At 39.7% G+C, this 21,382-nt stretch overlaps 1 protein-coding gene across 5 annotated transcripts in view; it reads right to left on the bottom strand.

Moving 5' to 3' along the window:
• The window catches only part of LOC128996732 (uncharacterized), a 43,850-nt gene that overhangs the window by 13,129 nt on the left and 9,339 nt on the right, over positions 1 to 21,382 (bottom strand). The window contains exon 1 of one of the 5 annotated variants that reach the window (XM_054422180.1): positions 4,331 to 4,470. The exons of 3 other annotated variants lie outside the window; for them this stretch is intronic. In XM_054422180.1, the coding sequence (XP_054278155.1) occupies positions 4,331 to 4,401 (71 nt within the window). In that variant the 5' untranslated portion in view covers positions 4,402 to 4,470. Of the gene's footprint in view, positions 1 to 4,330; positions 4,471 to 21,382 lie in introns of those variants that run through there. One more of the 5 variants, XM_054422178.1, reaches the window with a different exon arrangement.

Here is a 21,382-nt window from a genome sequence, read left to right as displayed (position 1 = left end):
GTGGTGATATATCACGGGCGTTTATCAAACAACGTTAACACTCTCAACAATGAAATATACGTTGAAGCGTGGAATTTAATGTTGGTTATTTCTGAGTGTAACCTATAAAACCTCCATCGATAGAATGTGCGGTTTGTTTGGTCATTTCATGGAATATAATCATACATGCACAATCTACAGCATTAACCAAGTGACCAGTTTCGTTGAAGCATTGATTATGGATACTGAAATAAACATAAAATATGCATCTGCTATAGCCAGTTGTCAATATTGACTGAGCATACTTTATTATACTACTATTGGAGTCACTGTATATAGTTTTCTTTGGATTTCTGAAGTGGATGGGGACATAAAATATGGATACTGTTTTAGTGTGTCATAAGAAAGAAACAATGCATTTTACATTTACACTCTATATATAGTTCAATGAATTAAGTAATTTTTCACTATGAAATTACATCTTAAGAAATTACATTTAACAGCAATCCATTGTTGGTTGAAAGTACTGTATATACTTCGCAGAGAGTGGACAAGCATCCTAAGTAGTCTTGTCCTGATTAGTTAAGTTACAAAGGTGGAAATTGTCTATAAAAAATAGTTTAAAATCTCATTTCGTCACAGAAATTGTGTAAGTTATCAAACAAATAGGTAGCTTAAATAAGTTTACAGTGCAACTTAAATACCCTACAAATTCCAACAGAGTCCTATATTAGGGGAAAAGTAAAACGTAACTGATTCTGAACAATAATAATTCATAAATATATACAGTAGGTGTGTACGATAAGAAGGTTTAAATAACGAAACTTTAAATTTTGTTTAATGTTTTGCGTTGTTGATTATAAACTCTAACAATAAGAATACTTCCGAGTGAATCGAGATAAGCTTTTGTTATGTAACGGATCGTTCACCCAAATATTCGCTTTTATACTCTATGTGTAAACAATAGACTGACCATGTGTTCCACATCCCATTGAGTTCCATTCCCAGCTCAGTGTGGGTATTTACTCAGGGGAGGTATAGAAGAGGCTACGATGACAGCTGAGGGCTTCTTATTAGCTGAGGGAACGCCATTGCCGTAACAAAACATTCTTCAGCCATCGGCATCGGTGGTCTGATGGTTAGCGTGCCGGGCTGGTATACTGTAGGACCCGGGTTCGAATCCCGCTGGTAGCTTAAACCTTTTGCCCAAGATTTTTTTATTATCAGCAAGTTTGGTTGGTTTGGTTTGGTTATTACAGTTTAATTTTATTATTAAGTCATTATAAAATTTTAATTGAGCAATTTCTAGTTTTATTTAATAAACAGAATTATTTTTCCGATTACTAAACTGTTGTTATATTATTTCTTTATCAGCAAGTTTGGTTAGTTCGGTTAGGTTATGATAGTTTAATTTTATAATTAAAAAATAGTAAAATTGAATTTGAGGCATTTATAATTTTATTTTATGAACAGAACTATTTTTGAGATTAGTAAACCTTTATTGCCAAAGTGCTCTCTATTACAGCGCTGTTCACGGAGGAATTTTGAACTAAATGCCTCATTTGTACCTCCCCTAAGTCAGACCCCTCAGTGTGGGGTTACAAATATTATAGAGGGTTATAAATAGAATCTTTGACATAATACAACAGTTGAAACAGAATCAAGTGGTTTTCAGACCATTTCATAAGATGGGCTTTGCCATAAAGGCATTCATCACGTCTTTTTCATTTATATTATTTTAGTGAAGAAAGTTAATAATGTAGTCTATCTTGCTATTCTATGTATCGAGTGTGACAAAACTAAGGTTGGCATACAGTTCCACTGAGAAATCGCAATTAACGTCTGAATGATACCTGAATAAGTAACAAACAACTTCAAAACTATTTTAATAAAATAAAACTACCCAGTTGAAATGGATTTCTTGACCTCTAGTTGTAGTAAAGAGCAAAGCGCCCTTAAAGTACTCATAGGTAAACGAACATGATACACATGTGTTACAACAGAAAGTTTTTACAACAGGGTGAAAAGTCTTCTTTAAGTACAGTATTCAAAGTCGAAGATTTTTCATTTTTCTGTCACCATTTAACAAATTACAGAAATAGTCTACAAATTAAGAGAATAAACTAACCCACCCAAGCATTACCGAACTCAAACACAAGGAATTGTCTTCAACTGAATAATGGAATTATAAATTCTCCAGTGAAAATTTTAAATCAATGCCAATAAATATATATTGAATTCCTCGGCAAATACATTTCGCCAGATGACAAATGATTCATCACAAAAGGTTCATGAGTCAACTAAGGTTAACTACCAGCAGACCAGCCTAGTACCAATCTCGAGCCATATGTAGAAGACGCGTAACCAGGATTGCAAAAAGATGAATGCGAAACATGCAATGCGTTGTGTAAATGTTTTTGAAATTGCGATGAAAATGTATTTCAATTTAATGGCTATATTTTAGTCTATTTTCATATATTTTATCTATAAAATTACGGCTAAATAAGGGATTGATTGAGTTGAAGACAACTCAACTTCAAATGAGAAGATAGTTTGGTGTTTGGAGGAAACAAAAACTGACAAATCTCTCAAGCAAAGAGTACTTTCTCTATATTGGAGTACTCACTATAATAAAAGCTATATGATAAATTTAGGATATGGAATTCGGGTACCGTTGCGGCCCTACAGAGTTGCAAGTGAGCACACATAAAAGACTTCAGTTTTAAAATAAATAAACCAAACATACAAGGCCTAAAAATATTACAATCTTTTGGATTTCAGTACACGAACTAGTAAGATTGTTACTAGTTGCAGTTTGTATTGCCTGAAATACGTTTAAATTGATGTTTTTTTTTATTAAAGTGTTTGTGTTAACTATATAATTCGTTGCTACAATTACTATACCAGAGGGTCAGAAAATGACAATTCTTTGGACAGTTATACAGTAATACCATAGATAAAACATACTCCCATTAATACTGACGATGAACAATTTAAAATCTTCAATGAGTGAACGGCTGGTTTATTGTTTAGAGAGCAGAACTGTTGCTCGGGTTCAATTCATGCCAGTCACCTGATTTTAATTATACATGTATTTGATAATAATGACAACTGGTAGTTCAGAGCCTAACTTATATGGTTACATATCTGGAAAACAAATAATTATAGGGCACGTAGGAAAAAGAGCTCTCTCTGTTTTTTGCAAACTCCCTCAATAAAATCGATCATTTGAATAATGAATTGTACAACAAGTTTAGTTCATTCGCTGCTAACAAGCATTTATTAACTGGCAGTCACTAATAGAATGCAAGCTACGAATGTGAGATTAACAGTTCAACAAGTCTGGTATGTAAATAATGTACTTGAAGATCACTTCTCCTAGAGCGTACTTCAACACAACACGTGTACTTAGTAAGTAGATAACACTTGACTGATGTTATTCACACGTGGCTACAACATATGCAAATTTAGACAAAATTACATGTGCAAAATACTGTAGCGTAGCGGGGGTTGTCCCGGATTTTAAAATTTTGGTACGATTGGCCAATTGCATAAGCTCAGATAAGAAAAATAGATGCGTAAATTCTGTGCGTCATTCTGGTTTCGATTAATTTTTCATTCACATTTTCCTCATGTTGGCAGCTCTGAATAAAACCGGACATTCCCGAATATATCACTCTGTCCACAATACGGGAATTCCGTACGACTGACAAATTTCTAGGGATTTGACTTTAACAAACTCTCTACTGGCATTGTTTTATAACAATACTAGTGCGCAAACTGTTGAATAATAACGCGCGCACACTATGAAGACAGTTGAGAATAAACGTGACTGAATTATTCTAACTTGGAACAAATTAAACCCATTCATTCGAAACCGTAAAGATAAAGCTAATAGCTTTCAAACAAGTTGATCGTAAAACAACTAATAGCGATTGAGTTCATTAAGATGTTTATATACAGTATTGTCCCTACATATGAAACGAGAAAAGAATCATAAATCTGTAATATGAAAAAAACATTACTTTAGACAATGTTACAAATCAAAATAGCAAACAAGTTTGTTACATTTACCATTCAATGCTATTTAGAGCAAACTTTAGCAAATAACTAATAGCAAAAGTAGCCTACTATACATGTTGTCAATAAAAAAATACAAATCAAAATTTAGTTTTGTTACACATTTTTTGTATAGTTTTCCAATAAATATAATTAAATTATTCGGCATTACGAATCGTGTTTTACTTTTCAAACCCCCACTTAACACAATGATAAATTGATATTTGAAATTCCAACAACCTGATGATTCAAACTACAAAACAACACAATGTAAAAAAAATGTGATTCCCACCTGAGCGGGGTCCATTGCAAAGCCATTTCTCCTGGATATCCTAGCCTGGCCGTTCCAACAGTACACTTCATCTAATCACCATGACACTCGTCTGAACTTACAAGTGAATAAGACAATGATAGTAAACATCAAGAAACATACAACGGTAGCGACATGGCACCAGCGCTACTCCCCAACTACTGGACTACTCTAGTAGCGACTGAGCCTACGTAGAGCGATCTTGCATCACACCGCTGTTAACAGTCTAATAGCTCAATTCTCCTACACTCACTACTATACAATACCGAGGTGGAGCTGAGACGTACGAAGGTCTTGGGTTCGAATCCGGTTAATCACAAGTGTAGAATTGAGCCGCCGGCAGAGAGCGCTCAATAAATAACTGACTTCTGACAGATATATAAACTTTGATAATCAACTAAAACGAGAACAATGTATTTGAGGACATGGGATATTTTGCCACTTATTTTTTATTGCTAAAACTAAGGGAGGCAATATAAATTTTCTCGGTAGCACAGTCATCAGCAGGTGTTTTATTTGTATCAAATTGTTACAGCTGGTCCATAAAGATGGGGGATGGGGAATCTACTTGTGTCCAAAAGTCCGTGATAAATTAATTACATTTAAATAGACATAAATGTACTCCCCGAATTAGTTGTGGACAACTGGACATTTTTCCACTCGATGGTGTTAGGGGGTCGTTTAGGATAATGATAATACAAATACAAGCATAGATTAAAATCTATGATACCCTTCGAAAATTGAATGGTTTGATTTTTAAAAATAAGAGTACATACTAAGCCAAAATAACTGATCAAATGGAGGGCTATGCATCAAATGTAAATAGTACAGTAGAGCGGGTCGCCTTCAATGGGAGGAATACCAAACCCAACACACATGCGTTGTACGGGCGCTCCACGGCACGGCGCGCGGCGGATCTGTGTTAAAAATTAATTACTCCTTTTAATTTGTCTGTTATTTAACTGATTTGTCCTTGTTTCAATTAGAAAACGTTATAAATAAACTATTTTTATATAGTCCAATAGTATTGTTTCTTTTTAATTTTTTTCCATTTCCTCTTCTACAGTGACATTAGGACTATCCGTACAATTTGTTGAGAGGATATAAATTAAGATCTGCGTGTTATATCAAGTTTTGCGTTTGTTTATGAGTTCTTTCAACTATTGATACATATAGTTGACCAAGAGAGGTTTCTCTAAATATAGGCATATCTCACTTATGATACCGTATGATAGAACATCCTAAAAAATACTAGCCAAAAACGTACAATGTTATTCCTGTTTGGGGCCAAAAAGTAACAGTAGTTGTATCATACGGATATTTTCTTGCTTAACAGTACTGTAAATAAATATCCCAGCTATATTATTTCATAGATTGAAATAAACAGAGTAGAGTGAACAGATATAAATTACCGAGTTCTGTCGAAAATTTAAACTTAACCTAAAAGGAAATAGCGAATCGCTAACAACAGCATATTTAGTGTTACATCCACTATATCACAGCATCGAAATTATGGAAGAGCATAAATTTCGTCTGTAACAAACTTTGTAGAAAAATCGACTAGGTAGGATCCCGCTGTCAATTTATTCAGCAATTTATTCACAATGTTTCCATTGTTAATTTAAATAGTATTTATAGTACATAATACTGTAAATACATCCATCCTAAGTTAATTACTCCCCAACCTTCATTAACATAAGAATAGTTAGGGAAAACACTAACTAAGGTTACGTTCTTTTAAATGTTTAAACTGTAAGCAGTTTTAACCAAACAAAACTACGTGGCCGAGTGAAAGGTGTAATTTTTGTGTCATGTTTGATTTGAAACATACCACGGTGCTCAATATCCGTTTCCCAGTGTGTTTTATTGAAATCTTTGAATATTAAAGTAGGCTTACTGTACTATAAAAGTTGAAATTGTGCAGCCATCGCTCTACATTTGGAGACCGACGTGTTGTGAAGATGTTGACGTCTCAGATCGTTATGGAGCGAGTGATAATGAGGTCTAATGATTCTTTGATTGTTTGGGAACCACGGAAACCATGACTATGCCTCCATATCTCCACGTATTTCTTGTCCTATCTCCCAGACTACCTTATTAATATCTCTTTATTTACTCATCACATCTTACAAACAATGCACCAATTACAAAGACTGGACTTATGTTTTATTAAGTTAAAAACAATTAATTGGAATATGTTGTTGTATTGGTACTAGCAGTGTGCTCGATCTTCGAAAGGGGATATTTAAACAAGTTGAAACCTTATTATATTTAGAACGCAGTTTGTTTCATACCAATTTTGGCTTTTTCCAGATATACAGGCAAATTGTTTTACACATAACCGTCGCAAAAAAATATCTGATAGGTTTTAAGGCAAACCAATTAAATACCTCACAAATTAGTGTTATGGGTAAGCCTACGCTAGCGATGGCAGAACAATAATTGTGAGTCAAAACCGAATTAGACACATTTGAAAAGCGAGGGTACACTTCCATATCTTTTGGCACTTTTAAACAACTGTACCGATTTTCTTTACACAACCGAATGAGTAATATTGATTGTTCGATTGTTTAATTCAATATATCGTTTGGTTAGTTAGGTTCGGTTAACCTTACCTAACTAACTAAACCAAACGATGTATCGAGTAATCGATATATCGTTCGATATTTTCATTCGGCTGTTTGTGCCAACAGGTCTGAAAGTGTACCCGAAGGCGCATACGTAAACCTCTGTTACGATCACAACGGAATCTTAAAGATCTTCCGAGATCGCAGCAATATCTGTTATCACCCACTGCAGTTGTGATTTTTTATTTGACACAACAGCCATCGGAACGTCGTTAATGAGTGGAAACCTCGATTGTAGGCTATTAGTGACGAGTACTTAAACATTTCCAGTTGCCCAGTCCTACACAACACTGATTCATGGTCTTTTTTCCGGTTATCAAAACTCAAGTACAGTACAATTTGGTATAAGAAGAATCTCCGGCTTCCCGGTCAGCATGGCACCAGTATTTTCATTTTGTTTACATTTATACACTATTGTACTTGCGATCAATTGAATCAGTTGAACAAGTCACAAGTTGATTAATCTCACTTGTTGGATTTGCTCATCGGAAATGTAAACTTAACGATCGGAAATGATTGCAGTTAGTAAACAACATTTCATGTAACGTCAGTGACTGACAGCTAGAAAAAATAATCTTTGTCCAAACAAATGCTTATTTTTTATTGATGAAGTATTTTCTAAACAGATGATTGGTATTTGATGAATTACTTATGTGGTAAACATGAGGAGAAAATGTGACGAAGATCGCACAAAATTAGGTTTTTGAACGTTCGTTGTCTTACTTCCAAAGTAGAGAGGCCATGTTGATATAGCTAAAGACATTCTCAGCTATCCAAAGAATACAATAAAACGATTTGAATCTTGATCCGCGACTCAAGTTTTTTCGGAGTAGATTTCATAAAGTGGAATTTTTGCGTCTCAGACACAATGACTGACAAAGGTGTAAATAAAAGTAGGCTACGTACAACAACATTGACGCAGCTGACGGCAAAGTGGGTTCTCGCATTTATCTATTTTAGGATAAGACAGTCATGTGGCCTGACGATTAAATGGTCACATTTTGTCGATCAAATGGTGACCTTCGACCCAACAGCCAAGATGTGACGATCAATTTAAAATGTTTTCTATGGTTTTAGAGGTTGGAGACAATCGTGCGTGTTTTTCTCTTTGATATTATAATACTAAGTGATAAGTGGTAGTTAATATTTCTTTACTTGCTACAACAAAATGTACCCCTGTCGCAGCAAACCTGCAAACCAAGCGAATTTCCATTTACCTAATTGGATTTACACTAAAATGTCTATTACGTTTATTCCCTATTTTTTAAATAAAATCAGTTTAACGAGTACTACGTTCAATCCCCGATGAGAAATGTTTAACATTTTTTCAAAACATAAAACTCGCTTTATCTCCAGTTGGTCACGAACGGCGAGTTAGTTGCGCTCATTTGTGTTGTCATAAAGGCAAGAAACATTTTAGTTAAAATTTCTGAATTCATTTGACTCGGAGACGGTTTGAAATGTTAACAATGACCATCATTACAACGTTGAATATTCTGAACGTGTATTTCGGAACAAGAGCTTAGTTTCTGACAGCTCAACTAGCGGTCGTTGTTTGTTTTAACGAATTTACTCAAGAAAAAACTTTACTAGACACTTTTTCGTATCACAAATTATGCGATTTACACCAAATCTACCAAAAAGTTAAATAATTACAAGAGTACCTTTACATTTTAGGACAGTAATAAATATTAAAATATTCTTAGAAGTGGAATTCCTTTTTTCGATTTAGTCACAAACAAGTCTACTTGCTGAACCTAGAACCTGTAATTAAAATAAATTGTTAACTCTGGTTTTGAATTTTACTTACCCCTTAGACACAGCTTGTAAAGAAACCACATTCATCCCGAGAATGGGAATTTCAGTTACGATGGTCATGTATCCCAATTAGTCCGCTTTGTAATTTACTCCGAAATCCGCGTTGTCCCTGACACAGTAACCGTGGAGCTGCATGCCTCGACAGTCCCGCCCACCACTGGCGCGGTGCTTGCGGGAGTTTGAACATAATTTCGGTAAATTTAGGAGGGTGGAATAACAGCCTAAAGGATTACTACTATTCATTTTCATTCGCTTAATTAACCAGGAGTGTATAAGAAATCAAAGAGCAGTTGCATCACTGCTAAAAATGAACCGTAAATATGTGTAATGTATACAAGTTATGCTATAATTTCCCGCAAACACCAATCTCTTTAATTGATAAATCTAGATTTTTTTAAATGTTATTGTATGGTCACTGTGGTCCACACTCTGTATAAGTAGGCCGAGGCACATGCTGTAATGGATCTGATGGACACAATAGGCACAACACACAATAGAAAATCTATACAGTATCATAATCGGTATGATATGCATACCCGTTACTATAATAGTATACTATGCGTACGGAGTGCACACTATGCACGATGCAAAAAAACGTATTAGCATCAACAAACGCTATCAAACAAAACATAATTTTGTAAACGTTTTTCCATAAATATTTAATATTTCAAATATCGGACATTATTGTTCTAGTAATAGTTCTACTCTGACTACCGAATGACTCAATGACTCTGAACACCGGGAGATTTTGTGGTTGGGTTGGATGTAAAGAGTTGTTGTAAATATATGTACTTGATATTTATACTAGCAAATTAAAAATTTTTCAGTAACAATTTAACAAGTTTCTTTCGTTGATAAGTATTTTATTCATTTAAAACTGAGAGATTGTGTATTTTTTTTAGTTTTAGACTAACAGCGTAATGTTTTAATCAGGTACAGTAATTACAACTACTATGTATGAGTCATGTGCTTGATTTTTGGTAAACTAGATTCAAACTTTCGGGCTGAACTGTAAACTGGTTTTGTTTTCTAATTTGTTACTCGATTTACGAAATAATGTCTTATTTACTAGGATGCACAGAAATTTTCCCACAGAATCCAGGCGCCAGAAATCCCCCCCCCCCCAACCCTAGAAACCTGCCACGTATTCTCCCTTTCATCCAGTAGGATAGCCCTGGGAAAATAATCACCTGAACTATACAACATAACGCCTCTCATCAATATCATAGATTAAACATACTTCCTTGTTTAATCTATGCCAATATCACATAGAGCTGCGGTATAATACTGCACTGTCTTGATAAAGTCATTATCCGTATACATTACTCTGTGTAAAATCATTATTCTACGTATCGAGGAGATGCGTGCCGTCAGATTCATCTCTACAATTTCCTGTTTCCGGCCGCGGTCAAAGGTTAACAAGTCAGATGGGTTTCTCTTGGAGCCGTGCAAATATGTGTCTACTTTCTAACGTCAGTCCTCATATGAAACTTCAATAGCAGGACCGGTGCTATAGAATGTAACTGATGAATTGGAGCCGCAACGGACCCGAACACATGGTTTGATTTAATGCTTGGCTTGCTACATTTGGTCTTCATTGCCATTACTGAACCGATGCATGAAAAGCCTACGAAAACGATGCAACATATTATAACTAGTGCTTATGAACCGAATTTTGCCTGAATACAGCCGAAGGTAAATAAGTATTTTTTAAGGTGTGACTGGGATCGAATCCATCACTCTATCGTCGTAAATGCTGATTGCGGATCGTGTAGGTAACCTCTATTAGTAAAGCCTAACTAAATTAACGCTGGAAATCCGCTACTTTTTACTCGGTTCGTTTTAAAACCGCACTTTATTGATGTTTGTATTTCCAAGTACTCAACACTTCACAGTACGTGCGCTGTGTTTTATGTTGAAAATAACTAATTGTGTAGACTTTGAACTCCAACACAGTGGTGTTATAAACTAAGTGGAGTGAAGTTTAATAGCCCAAGTTTTACTATGGTGGTTATTATTTTATTATACTTCTTTTGAACACTAATCGAAGATCGTCAATCTGTGGATGTTTAGGTGACTACTATTTACAAACATAGCTTTCAAATGTTCAAAGCCAATTTGCTGTGTATAAATAATTATTAGTATAGGTATAATAGTGTAGAATTGCCTCTGTTCACAATGCCAATGTTATTGACTCCTATCATATAGGCGTATAGACTCCTTTTATCTATAGACTATACTATTACATATTTTTATACTTTTATATTATTTATATTATTTTATTTTTTATATTTTTATACTCCTTGTATCTATGCTCCTATTAACCGCGGACCTTGGCGCTCTCGCTACAGTCACCTTACCCATTAACTGAATCTGAACATTTATTATCAGAGTAACCAGGAGATTTTATTTATGAACATCCTAAGTCGCAACATATCTGGGCGGGAAACACATCTGTGACGGAACATATGCACAGCTACCATTGTTTCAATAAGCAGGCTCGACAGCTGATTTATTATACAGCTGAGATGAAAAACAGCTGACTCGACTGCAAACATCACAAACTTGGCTCATGGAGTTATGCAGCAAGAGCGTGATTTAGACTATAGCAGCGATCTCAACCTGTCAACGCAGTGGATAAACGAAAGCGATTTATGTGTGTTTATTACCTTGGTTTACATGTTCACTCATTAGGGCATTGTAGACTAAACATCGGTTAAAAGGCATCGCCTTTGATAAAATATGGCATCGAATTTGTTAATGCATTCACATTAATAAAAACACTTATGGTTTATGTTAAAGCGTCGACATTGGTAGAAAGGTGTTTACTATGTCTAAGTTGATGTAAGGCTGGAGAACTTTAACAAAATCCTTATATACTTAATTTTTAAATTGCAGAGTACACTTAATCAGCAACATTTATTTACTAAAATGTGTTTATTCCATGGCATTTGAATCGTATAAATAATGTAACGAGGGCACACAATGGATAATGTTGTGCTCGCAAAACCTTTGCACCCGATCTTTTCAATTTTTCAACCCGCTTACATTCAGCGGTCAGCGACACAATCAGTCTGCCACTCAGCACCGACTGTCGAGACCAAAGTAAAAGAAAACTGAAAATGTATGCAAACGTTGTCAGGAGGTGTTGCACAATCGAACACACAAGGCGAGACGGAGACAGGTCGCCAACCTCGTGTGAACGACTGTGTCAGGGCGATCCAGACATTACTTCGAAAAACACTGGTCCGAAACAGTTATAGAGAAGAGAAGGGTTTATCCGAGTTATTCCTTCCGTAGTTGTGTCTGAGCGATGTGTTATTTTTCGATATAGTAACTCACCGGACACATTATTTTGGAAGCAGTGATTATTGGAGAAATGCAGCGTACCGGTTTCAGAAAGGATGCCTTGGAATGACACGTATCCATTAACTAAGGGACATAATTAGATTCAGAATTAACGAAATTTACCTGTTAAACTATTAAAGTGGTTTTTAATTTATGTTTGAGATGTTTTTTTTTTAGATTCTGTTCAAATGACCACTGACGTTCGAGGGTGAAAGTAGACTCGATCTATGACTGTTCAGTAATTAAAGAAAATACTGAACTCCTGATAATAAATTGATTAAGGCAGTACACGTAATTACCACGGGCTCAATGGCGCGATCAAAGTGTGGTTGAAAATATCAACCATGACGGTGAAAAAAGCTGCCGGTCATCTTATAGGAGGATTAAATCATCCTAGGTCATCTATGACTCGCTTTTAGATCAGCAGAGATCAGCTCTACTGGTAATAACAATAAAGAAATAAGATATTCCAAGGTCAAGAATTAATAAAGAAGCAATTTATAATTAAGTAGCCTAGTTCTTATAGTTGTGGTACTCTTGGTTTAAAAACAACTCATCACCGCCTAAAGGAAAAAAAGGTCCCTGAGACACGAGGTGATGGTCCTGTAATGACCAGACTCCCCATAGAATGAGGTACTGTGGTTCTCATCAGCTACTGTCTGACGTACAACAATCAATGTCCAGGAGTCACGAGGTGATGGTCCTGTAATGATCAGACACTACATAGAAGGAGGATTTGTGGTTCTCAACAGCTACTGTCTGACGTACAACAATCAATGTCCAGGAGTCACGAGGTGATGGTCCTGTAATGATCAGACACTACATAGAAGGAGGATTTGTGGTTCTCAACAGCTACTGTCTGACGTACAACAATCAATGTCCAGGAGTCACGAGGTGATGGTCCTGTAATGACCAGACACTACATAGAAGGAGGATCCGTGGATCTCAACAGCTACTGTCTGACGTACAACAATCACTGTCCAGGAGTCACGAGGTGATGGTCCTGTAATGACCAGACACTACATAGAAGGAAGATCCGTGGATCTCAACAGCTACTGTCTGGCGTACAACAATCACTGTCCAGGAGTCACGAGGTGATGGCCCTGTAATGACCAGACACTACATAGAAGGAAGATCCGTGGATCTCAACAGCTACTGTCTGGCGTACAACAATCACTGTCCAGGAGTCACGAGGTGATGGCCCTGTAATGACCAGACACTACATAGAAGGAGGATCTGTGGTTCTCAACAGCTACTGTCTGACGTACAACAATCACTGTCCAGGAGTCACGAGGTGATGGTCTTGTAATGACCAGACACTACATAGAATGAGGATCTGTGGTTCTCAACAGCTACTGTCTGACGTACAACAATCACTGTCCAGGAGTCACGAGGTGATGGTCCTGTAATAACCAGACACTACATAGAATGAGGATCTGTGGTTCTCAACAGCTACTGTCTGACGTACAACAATCACTGTCCAGGAGTCACGAGGTGATGGTCCTGTAATAACCAGACACTACATAGAATGAGGATCTGTGGTTCTCAACAGCTACTGTCTGACGTACAACAATCACTGTCCAGGAGTCACGAGGTGATGGTCCTGTAATAACCAGACACTACATAGAAGGAGGATCTGTGGTTCTCAACAGCTACTGTCTGACGTACAACAATCACTGTCCAGGAGTCACGAGGTGATGGTCCTGTAATAACCAGACACTACATAGAAGGAGGATCTGTGGTTCTCAACAGCTACTGTCTGACGTACAACAATCACTGTCCAGGAGTCACGAGGTGATGGTCCTGTAATGACGAGACACTGTAGAAGGAGGATCTGTGGTTCTCAACAGCTACTGTCTGACGTACAACAATCACTGCCCAGGAGTCACGAGGTGATGGTCCTGTAATGACGAGACACTGTAGAAGGAGGATCTGTGGTTCTCAACAGCTACTGTCTGACGTACAACAATCACTGTCCAGGAGTCACGAGGTGATGGTCCTGTAATAACCAGACACTACATAGAATGAGGATCTGTGGTTCTCAACAGCTACTGTCTGACGTACAACAATCACTGTCCAGGAGTCACGAGGTGATGGTCCTGTAATAACCAGACACTACATAGAAGGAGGATCTGTGGTTCTCAACAGCTACTGTCTGACGTACAACAATCACTGTCCAGGAGTCACGAGGTGATGGCCCTGTAATGACCAGACACTACATAGAAGGAGGATCTGTGGTTCTCAACAGCTACTGTCTGACGTACAACAATCACTGTCCAGGAGTCACGAGGTGATGGTCCTGTAATGTCCAGACACTACATAGAAGGAGGATCTGTGGATCTCAACAGCTACTGTCTGACGTACAACAATCACTGTCCAGGAGTCACGAGGTGATGGCCCTGTAATGACCCGACACTACATAGAAGGAGGATCTGTGGTTCTCAACAGCTACTGTCTGACGTACAACAATCACTGTCCAGGAGTCACGAGGTGATGGTCCTGTAATGTCCAGACACTACATAGAAGGAGGATCTGTGGATCTCAACAGCTACTGTCTGACGTACAACAATCACTGTCCAGGAGTCACGAGGTGATGGCCCTGTAATAACCAGACACTACATAGAAGGAGGATCTGTGGTTCTCAACAGCTACTGTCTGACGTACAACAATCACTGTCCAGGAGTCACGAGGTGATGGCCCTGTAATAACCAGACACTACATAGAAGGAGGATCTGTGGTTCTCAACAGCTACTGTCTGACGTACAACAATCACTGTCCAGGAGTCACGAGGTGATGGTCCTGTAATGACCAGACACTACATAGAAGGAGGATCCGTGGTTCTCAATAGCTACTGTCTGACGTACAACAATCACTGTCCAGGAGTCACGAGGTGATGGTCCTGTAATGACCAGACACTACATAGAAGGAGGATCTGTGGTTCTCAACAGCTACTGTCTGACGTACAACAATCACTGTCCAGGAGTCACGAGGTGATGGTCCTGAAATGACCAGACACTACATAGAAGGAGGATCTGTGGTTCTCAACAGCTACTGTCTGACGTAGAACAATCACTGTCCAGGAGTCACGAGGTGATGGTCCCGTAATGACCAGACACTACATAGAAGGAGGATCTGTGGTTCTCAACAGCTACTGTCTGACGTACAACAATCACTATCCAGGAGTCACGAGGTGATGGTCTTGTAATGACCAGACACTACATAGAAGGAGGATCTGTGGTTCTCAACAGCTACTGTCTGACGTACAACAATCACTGTCCAGGAGTCACGAGGTGATGGTCCTGTAATGACCAGACACTACATAGAAGGAGGATCTGTGGTTCTCAACAGCTACTGTCTGACGTACAACAATCACTGTCCAGGAGTCACGAGGTGATGGTCCTGTAATGACCAGACACTACATAGAAGGAGGATCTGTGGTTATCAACAGCTACTGTCTGACGTACAACAATCACTGTCCAGGAGTCACGAGGTGATGGTCCTGTAATGACCAGACACTACATAGAAGGAGGATCTGTGGATCTCAACAGCTACTGTCTGACGTACAACAATCACTGTCCAGGAGTCACGAGGTGATGGTCCTGTAATGACCAGACACTACATAGAAGGAGGATCTGTGGTTCTCAACAGCTACTGTCTGACGTACAACAATCACTGTCCAGGAGTCACGAGGTGATGGTACTGTAATGACCGGACACTACATAGAAGGAGGATCTGTTGTTCTCAACAGCTACTGTCTGACGTACAACAATCACTGTCCAGGAGTCACGAAGTGATGGTACTGTAATAACCAGACACTACATAGAATGAGGATCTGTGGTTCTCAACAGCTACTGTCTGACGTACAACAATCACTGTCCAGGAGTCACGAGGTGATGGTCCTGTAATGACCAGACACTACATAGAAGGAGGATCTGTGGTTCTCAACAGCTACTGTCTGACGTACAACAATCACTGTCCAGGAGTCACGAGGTGATGGTACTGTAATAACCAGACACTACATAGAATGAGGATCTGTGGTTCTCAACAGCTACTGTCTGACGTACAACAATCACTGTCCAGGAGTCACGAGGTGATGGTCCTGTAATGACCAGACACTACATAGAAGGAGGATCTGTTGTTCTCAACAGCTACTGTCTGACGTACAACAATCACTGTCCAGGAGTCACGAAGTGATGGTCCTGTAATGACCAGACACTACATAGAAGGAGGATCTGTGGTTCTCAACAGCTACTGTCTGACGTACAACAATCACTGTCCAGGAGTCACGAGGTGATGGTCCTGTAATGACCAGAAACTACATAGAAGGAGGATCTGTGGTTCTCAACAGCTACTGTCTGACGTACAACAGTCACTGTCCATGAGTCACGAGGTGATGGTCTTGTAATGACCAGACACTACATAGAAGGAGGATCCGTGGATCTCAACAGCTACTGTCTGACGTACAACAGTCACTGTCCAGGAGTCACGAGGTGATGGTCTTGTAATGACCAGACACTACATAGAAGGAGGATCCGTGGATCTCAACAGCTACTGTCTGACGTACAACAATCACTGTCCAGGAGTCACGAAGTGATGGTCCTGTAATGACCAGACACTACATAGAAGGAGGATCCGTGGATCTCAACAGCTACTGTCTGGCGTACAACAATCACTGTCCAGGAGTCACGAGGTGATGGTCCTGTAATGACCAGACACTACATAGAAGGAGGATCTGTTGTTCTCAACAGCTACTGTCTGACGTACAACAATCACTGTCCAGGAGTCACGAGGTGATGGTCTTGTAATGACCAGACACTACATAGAAGGAGGATCTGTGGTTCTCAACAGCTACTGTCTGACGTACAACAATCACTGTCCAGGAGTCACGAGGTGATGGTCCTGTAATGACCAGACACTACATAGAAGGAGGATCTGTGGTTCTCAACAGCTACTGTCTGGCGTACAACAATCACTGTCCAGGAGTCACGAGGTGATGGTCCTGTAATGACCAGACACTACATAGAAGGAGGATCTGTGGTTCTCAACAGCTACTGTCTGACGTACAACAATCACTGTCCAGGAGTCACGAGGCGATGGTCCTGTAATGACCAGACACTACATAGAAGGAGGATCTGTGGTTCTCAACAGCTACTGTCTGACGTACAACAATCACTGTCCAGGAGTCACGAGGTGATGGTCCTGTAATGACCAGACACTACATAGAAGGAGGATCTGTGGTTCTCAACAGCTACTGTCTGACGTACAACAATCACTGTCCAGGAGTCACGAGGTGATGGTCCTGTAATGACCAGACACTACATAGAAGGAAGATCCGTGGATCTCAACAGCTACTGTCTGGCGTACAACAATCACTGCCCAGGAGTCACGAGGTGATGGTACTGTAATGACCAGACACTACATAGAAGGAGGATCTGTTGTTCTCAACAGCTACTGTCTGACGTACAACAATCACTGCCCAGGAGTCACGAGGTGATGGTACTGTAATGACCAGACACTACATAGAAGGAGGATCTGTTGTTCTCAACAGCTACTGTCTGACGTACAACAATCACTGTCCAGGAGTCACGAGGTGATGGTCCTGTAATGACCAGACACTACATAGAAGGAGGATCTGTTGTTCTCAACAGCTACTGTCTGGCGTACAACAATCACTGTCCAGGAGTCACGAGGTGATGGTCCTGTAATGACCAGACACTACATAGAAGGAGGATCTGTTGTTCTCAACAGCTACTGTCTGACGTACAACAATCACTGTCCAGGAGTCACGAGGTGATGGTCTTGTAATGACCAGACACTACATAGAAGGAGGATCTGTTGTTCTCAACAGCTACTGTCTGGCGTACAACAATCACTGTCCAGGAGTCACGAGGTGATGGTCCTGTAATGACCAGACACTACATAGAAGGAGGATCTGTTGTTCTCAACAGCTACTGTCTGACGTACAACAATCACTGTCCAGGAGTCACGAGGTGATGGTCTTGTAATGACCAGACACTACATAGAAGGAGGATCTGTGGTTCTCAACAGCTACTGTCTGACGTACAACAATCACTGTCCAGGAGTCACGAGGTGATGGTCCTGTAATGACCAGACACTACATAGAAGGAGGATCTGTTGTTCTCAACAGCTACTGTCTGGCGTACAACAATCACTGTCCAGGAGTCACGAGGTGATGGTCCTGTAATGACCAGACACTACATAGAAGGAGGATCTGTTGTTCTCAACAGCTACTGTCTGACGTACAACAATCACTGTCCAGGAGTCACGAGGTGATGGTACTGTAATGACCAGACACTACATAGAAGGAGGATCTGTTGTTCTCAACAGCTACTGTCTGACGTACAACAATCACTGCCCAGGAGTCACGAGGTGATGGTACTGTAATGACCAGACACTACATAGAAGGAGGATCTGTTGTTCTCAACAGCTACTGTCTGACGTACAACAATCACTGTCCAGGAGTCACGAGGTGATGGTCTTGTAATGACCAGACACTACATAGAAGGAGGATCTGTGGTTCTCAACAGCTACTGTCTGACGTACAACAATCACTGTCCAGGAGTCACGAGGTGATGGTCCTGTAATGACCAGACACTACATAGAAGGAGGATCTGTGGTTCTCAACAGCTACTGTCTGGCGTACAACAATCACTGTCCAGGAGTCACGAGGTGATGGTCCTGTAATGACCAGACACTACATAGAAGGAGGATCTGTGGTTCTCAACAGCTACTGTCTGACGTACAACAATCACTGTCCAGGAGTCACGAGGCGATGGTCCTGTAATGACCAGACACTACATAGAAGGAGGATCTGTGGTTCTCAACAGCTACTGTCTGACGTACAACAATCACTGTCCAGGAGTCACGAGGTGATGGTCCTGTAATGACCAGACACTACATAGAAGGAGGATCTGTGGTTCTCAACAGCTACTGTCTGACGTACAACAATCACTGTCCAGGAGTCACGAGGTGATGGTCCTGTAATGACCAGACACTACATAGAAGGAAGATCCGTGGATCTCAACAGCTACTGTCTGGCGTACAACAATCACTGTCCAGGAGTCACGAGGTGATGGTCCTGTAATGACCAGACACTACATAGAAGGAGGATCTGTGGTTCTCAACAGCTACTGTCTGACGTACAACAATCACTGTCCAGGAGTCACGAGGTGATGGTCCTGTAATGACCAGACACTACATAGAAGGAGGATCTGTGGTTCTCAACAGCTACTGTCTGACGTACAACAATCACTGTCCAGGAGTCACGAGGTGATGGTCCTGTAATGACCAGACACTACATAGAAGGAGGATCTGTGGTTCTCAACAGCTACTGTCTGACGTACAACAATCACTGTCCAGGAGTCACGAGGTGATGGCCCTGTAATGACCAGACACTACATAGAAGGAGGATCTGTGGTTCTCAACAGCTACTGTCTGACGTACAACAATCACTGTCCAGGAGTCACGAGGTGATGGTCCTGTAATGACCAGACACTACATAGAAGGAGGATCTGTGGTTCTCAACAGCTACTGTCTGACGTACAACAATCACTGTCCAGGAGTCACGAGGTGATGGTCCTGTAATGATCAGACACTACATAGAAGGAGGATCTGTGGTTCTCAACAGCTACTGTCTGACGTACAACAATCACTGTCCAGGAGTCACGAGGTGATGGTCCTGTAATGACCAGACACTACATAGAAGGAGGATCTGTGGTTCTCAACAGCTACTGTCTGACGTACAACAATCACTGTCCAGGAGTCACGAGGTGATGGTCCTGTAATGACCAGACGCCCCATAGAAGGAGGATGCGCGGTTCGCGATCGAAGAACCGGTTTGTTCCAGACGGAGGAATGTCCTTTCTCTCTCTGGGATCGTGTTTGTGCATAAACCACGGTGAAATGCACCACGTCATCGTCACCACAGACTTTACCATGTCAATGGTGTGGAAGTCTGCTCTCAGAAAATACATTCTTTGAAGCTCCTCAGCTATACACACTCACAGCAACTTTAAAGTGCTGAATCAAGTACACCAATTAGATTATTTCGTGGAGTTTCGGTTTATTTTTATACTACTAAACTTTTTGCCAATTTCTGACCCACGAAGTCACAGGTTTAGAATAGTTTCCAAGTAGGCCAGGTCTTCTCCTGACTAATATAAATAATTTGGTCTGTCAATACCTTTTGCTCTGATGTGGGTAGATGTTATTTGGTTGAATTGGAGAATGACAGACGTTCCACCATGCAGCTCTGGAGCGGAATGTTATCGATGAATCACTATAGTCATAATTATTATTATTCTATATATATTTTCCAGTTGGATCGACCAGACTTCAAAGAACGAAAGGAGGTCTTAATTACAGAAGAGTGCAAGTAAATTGTACTCTACGTTTCTTTTACGAATTGAAATTTACCTAGCGGCTGTCTGACGTAACACAAACAGTTTGTCACAAGTAAATACACGTGACTTCAGGAAGAAAACCCCTTCTTCAGAACCAAAGGATCTAATACATCAAGGTGTAAGCAAAAGCTGGAAGCAAGGCAGTGGCTGCAGTTCCGGAGCAATGGTGTGGTCATGACACATATCAGTCAAGGCCAGAAGCTAAACATTACCGACGGATGTTTACAATGGGGGAACTGCACGGACGAGGCTATAATCTATCTGAAGGTCAGGTGATGTGGAAGACAGTCAAAGCAAATGTAAGATCCTTGTAGGCCGTGTTTCTTCCGGGACAAATGAAAAATTTCTAGCTCATCACTCGGAGGCGAAATTAAAGCCCTGGGAGGTTCACAATTTTTACCACAATTTAGATCAGTTTTCATCAAGTTGCTAATACTAAGCTTCCAAAGTTACTGTTTAACATACGATCCCAGATCCCATTCCAATCTTTATAATTTTATTAAAACCTTTGATCTGATTAATTATACTTATCATAGACCGGGCCTAGGTTAGTAAGGCGCTGGATTTGCCACATTTGAAACACTGAGTCGACCAAACACATTTTCTACATTGGGATAAGTTTCATAGTGATCGCTGTACCTTTTCGCTTACTTACCAGAAAAAAGGCAATGGTATCCAATAAAAACGTTTTTTAATAGCTACGAGTTGGTGGAAGAAAAAGAAACAATAAAAGATATAGGCGCTCTTTACGAACATTGGATAGAACCAAGATAATCTTCAGCTTGAGAACGACAAAAAAATGAGTTAAATTTGTGGTA

Source organism: Macrosteles quadrilineatus, unplaced genomic scaffold, assembly GCF_028750875.1.
Source record: "Macrosteles quadrilineatus isolate MER2022 unplaced genomic scaffold, UCM_ALF_1.0 Scaffold_6__1_contigs__length_79288215, whole genome shotgun sequence".
Classification (NCBI taxonomy): domain Eukaryota; kingdom Metazoa; phylum Arthropoda; class Insecta; order Hemiptera; family Cicadellidae; genus Macrosteles; species Macrosteles quadrilineatus.
The sequence above is the reverse complement of the archived record's forward strand: the minus strand, read 5'-3'. Positions and strand labels throughout refer to the sequence as shown.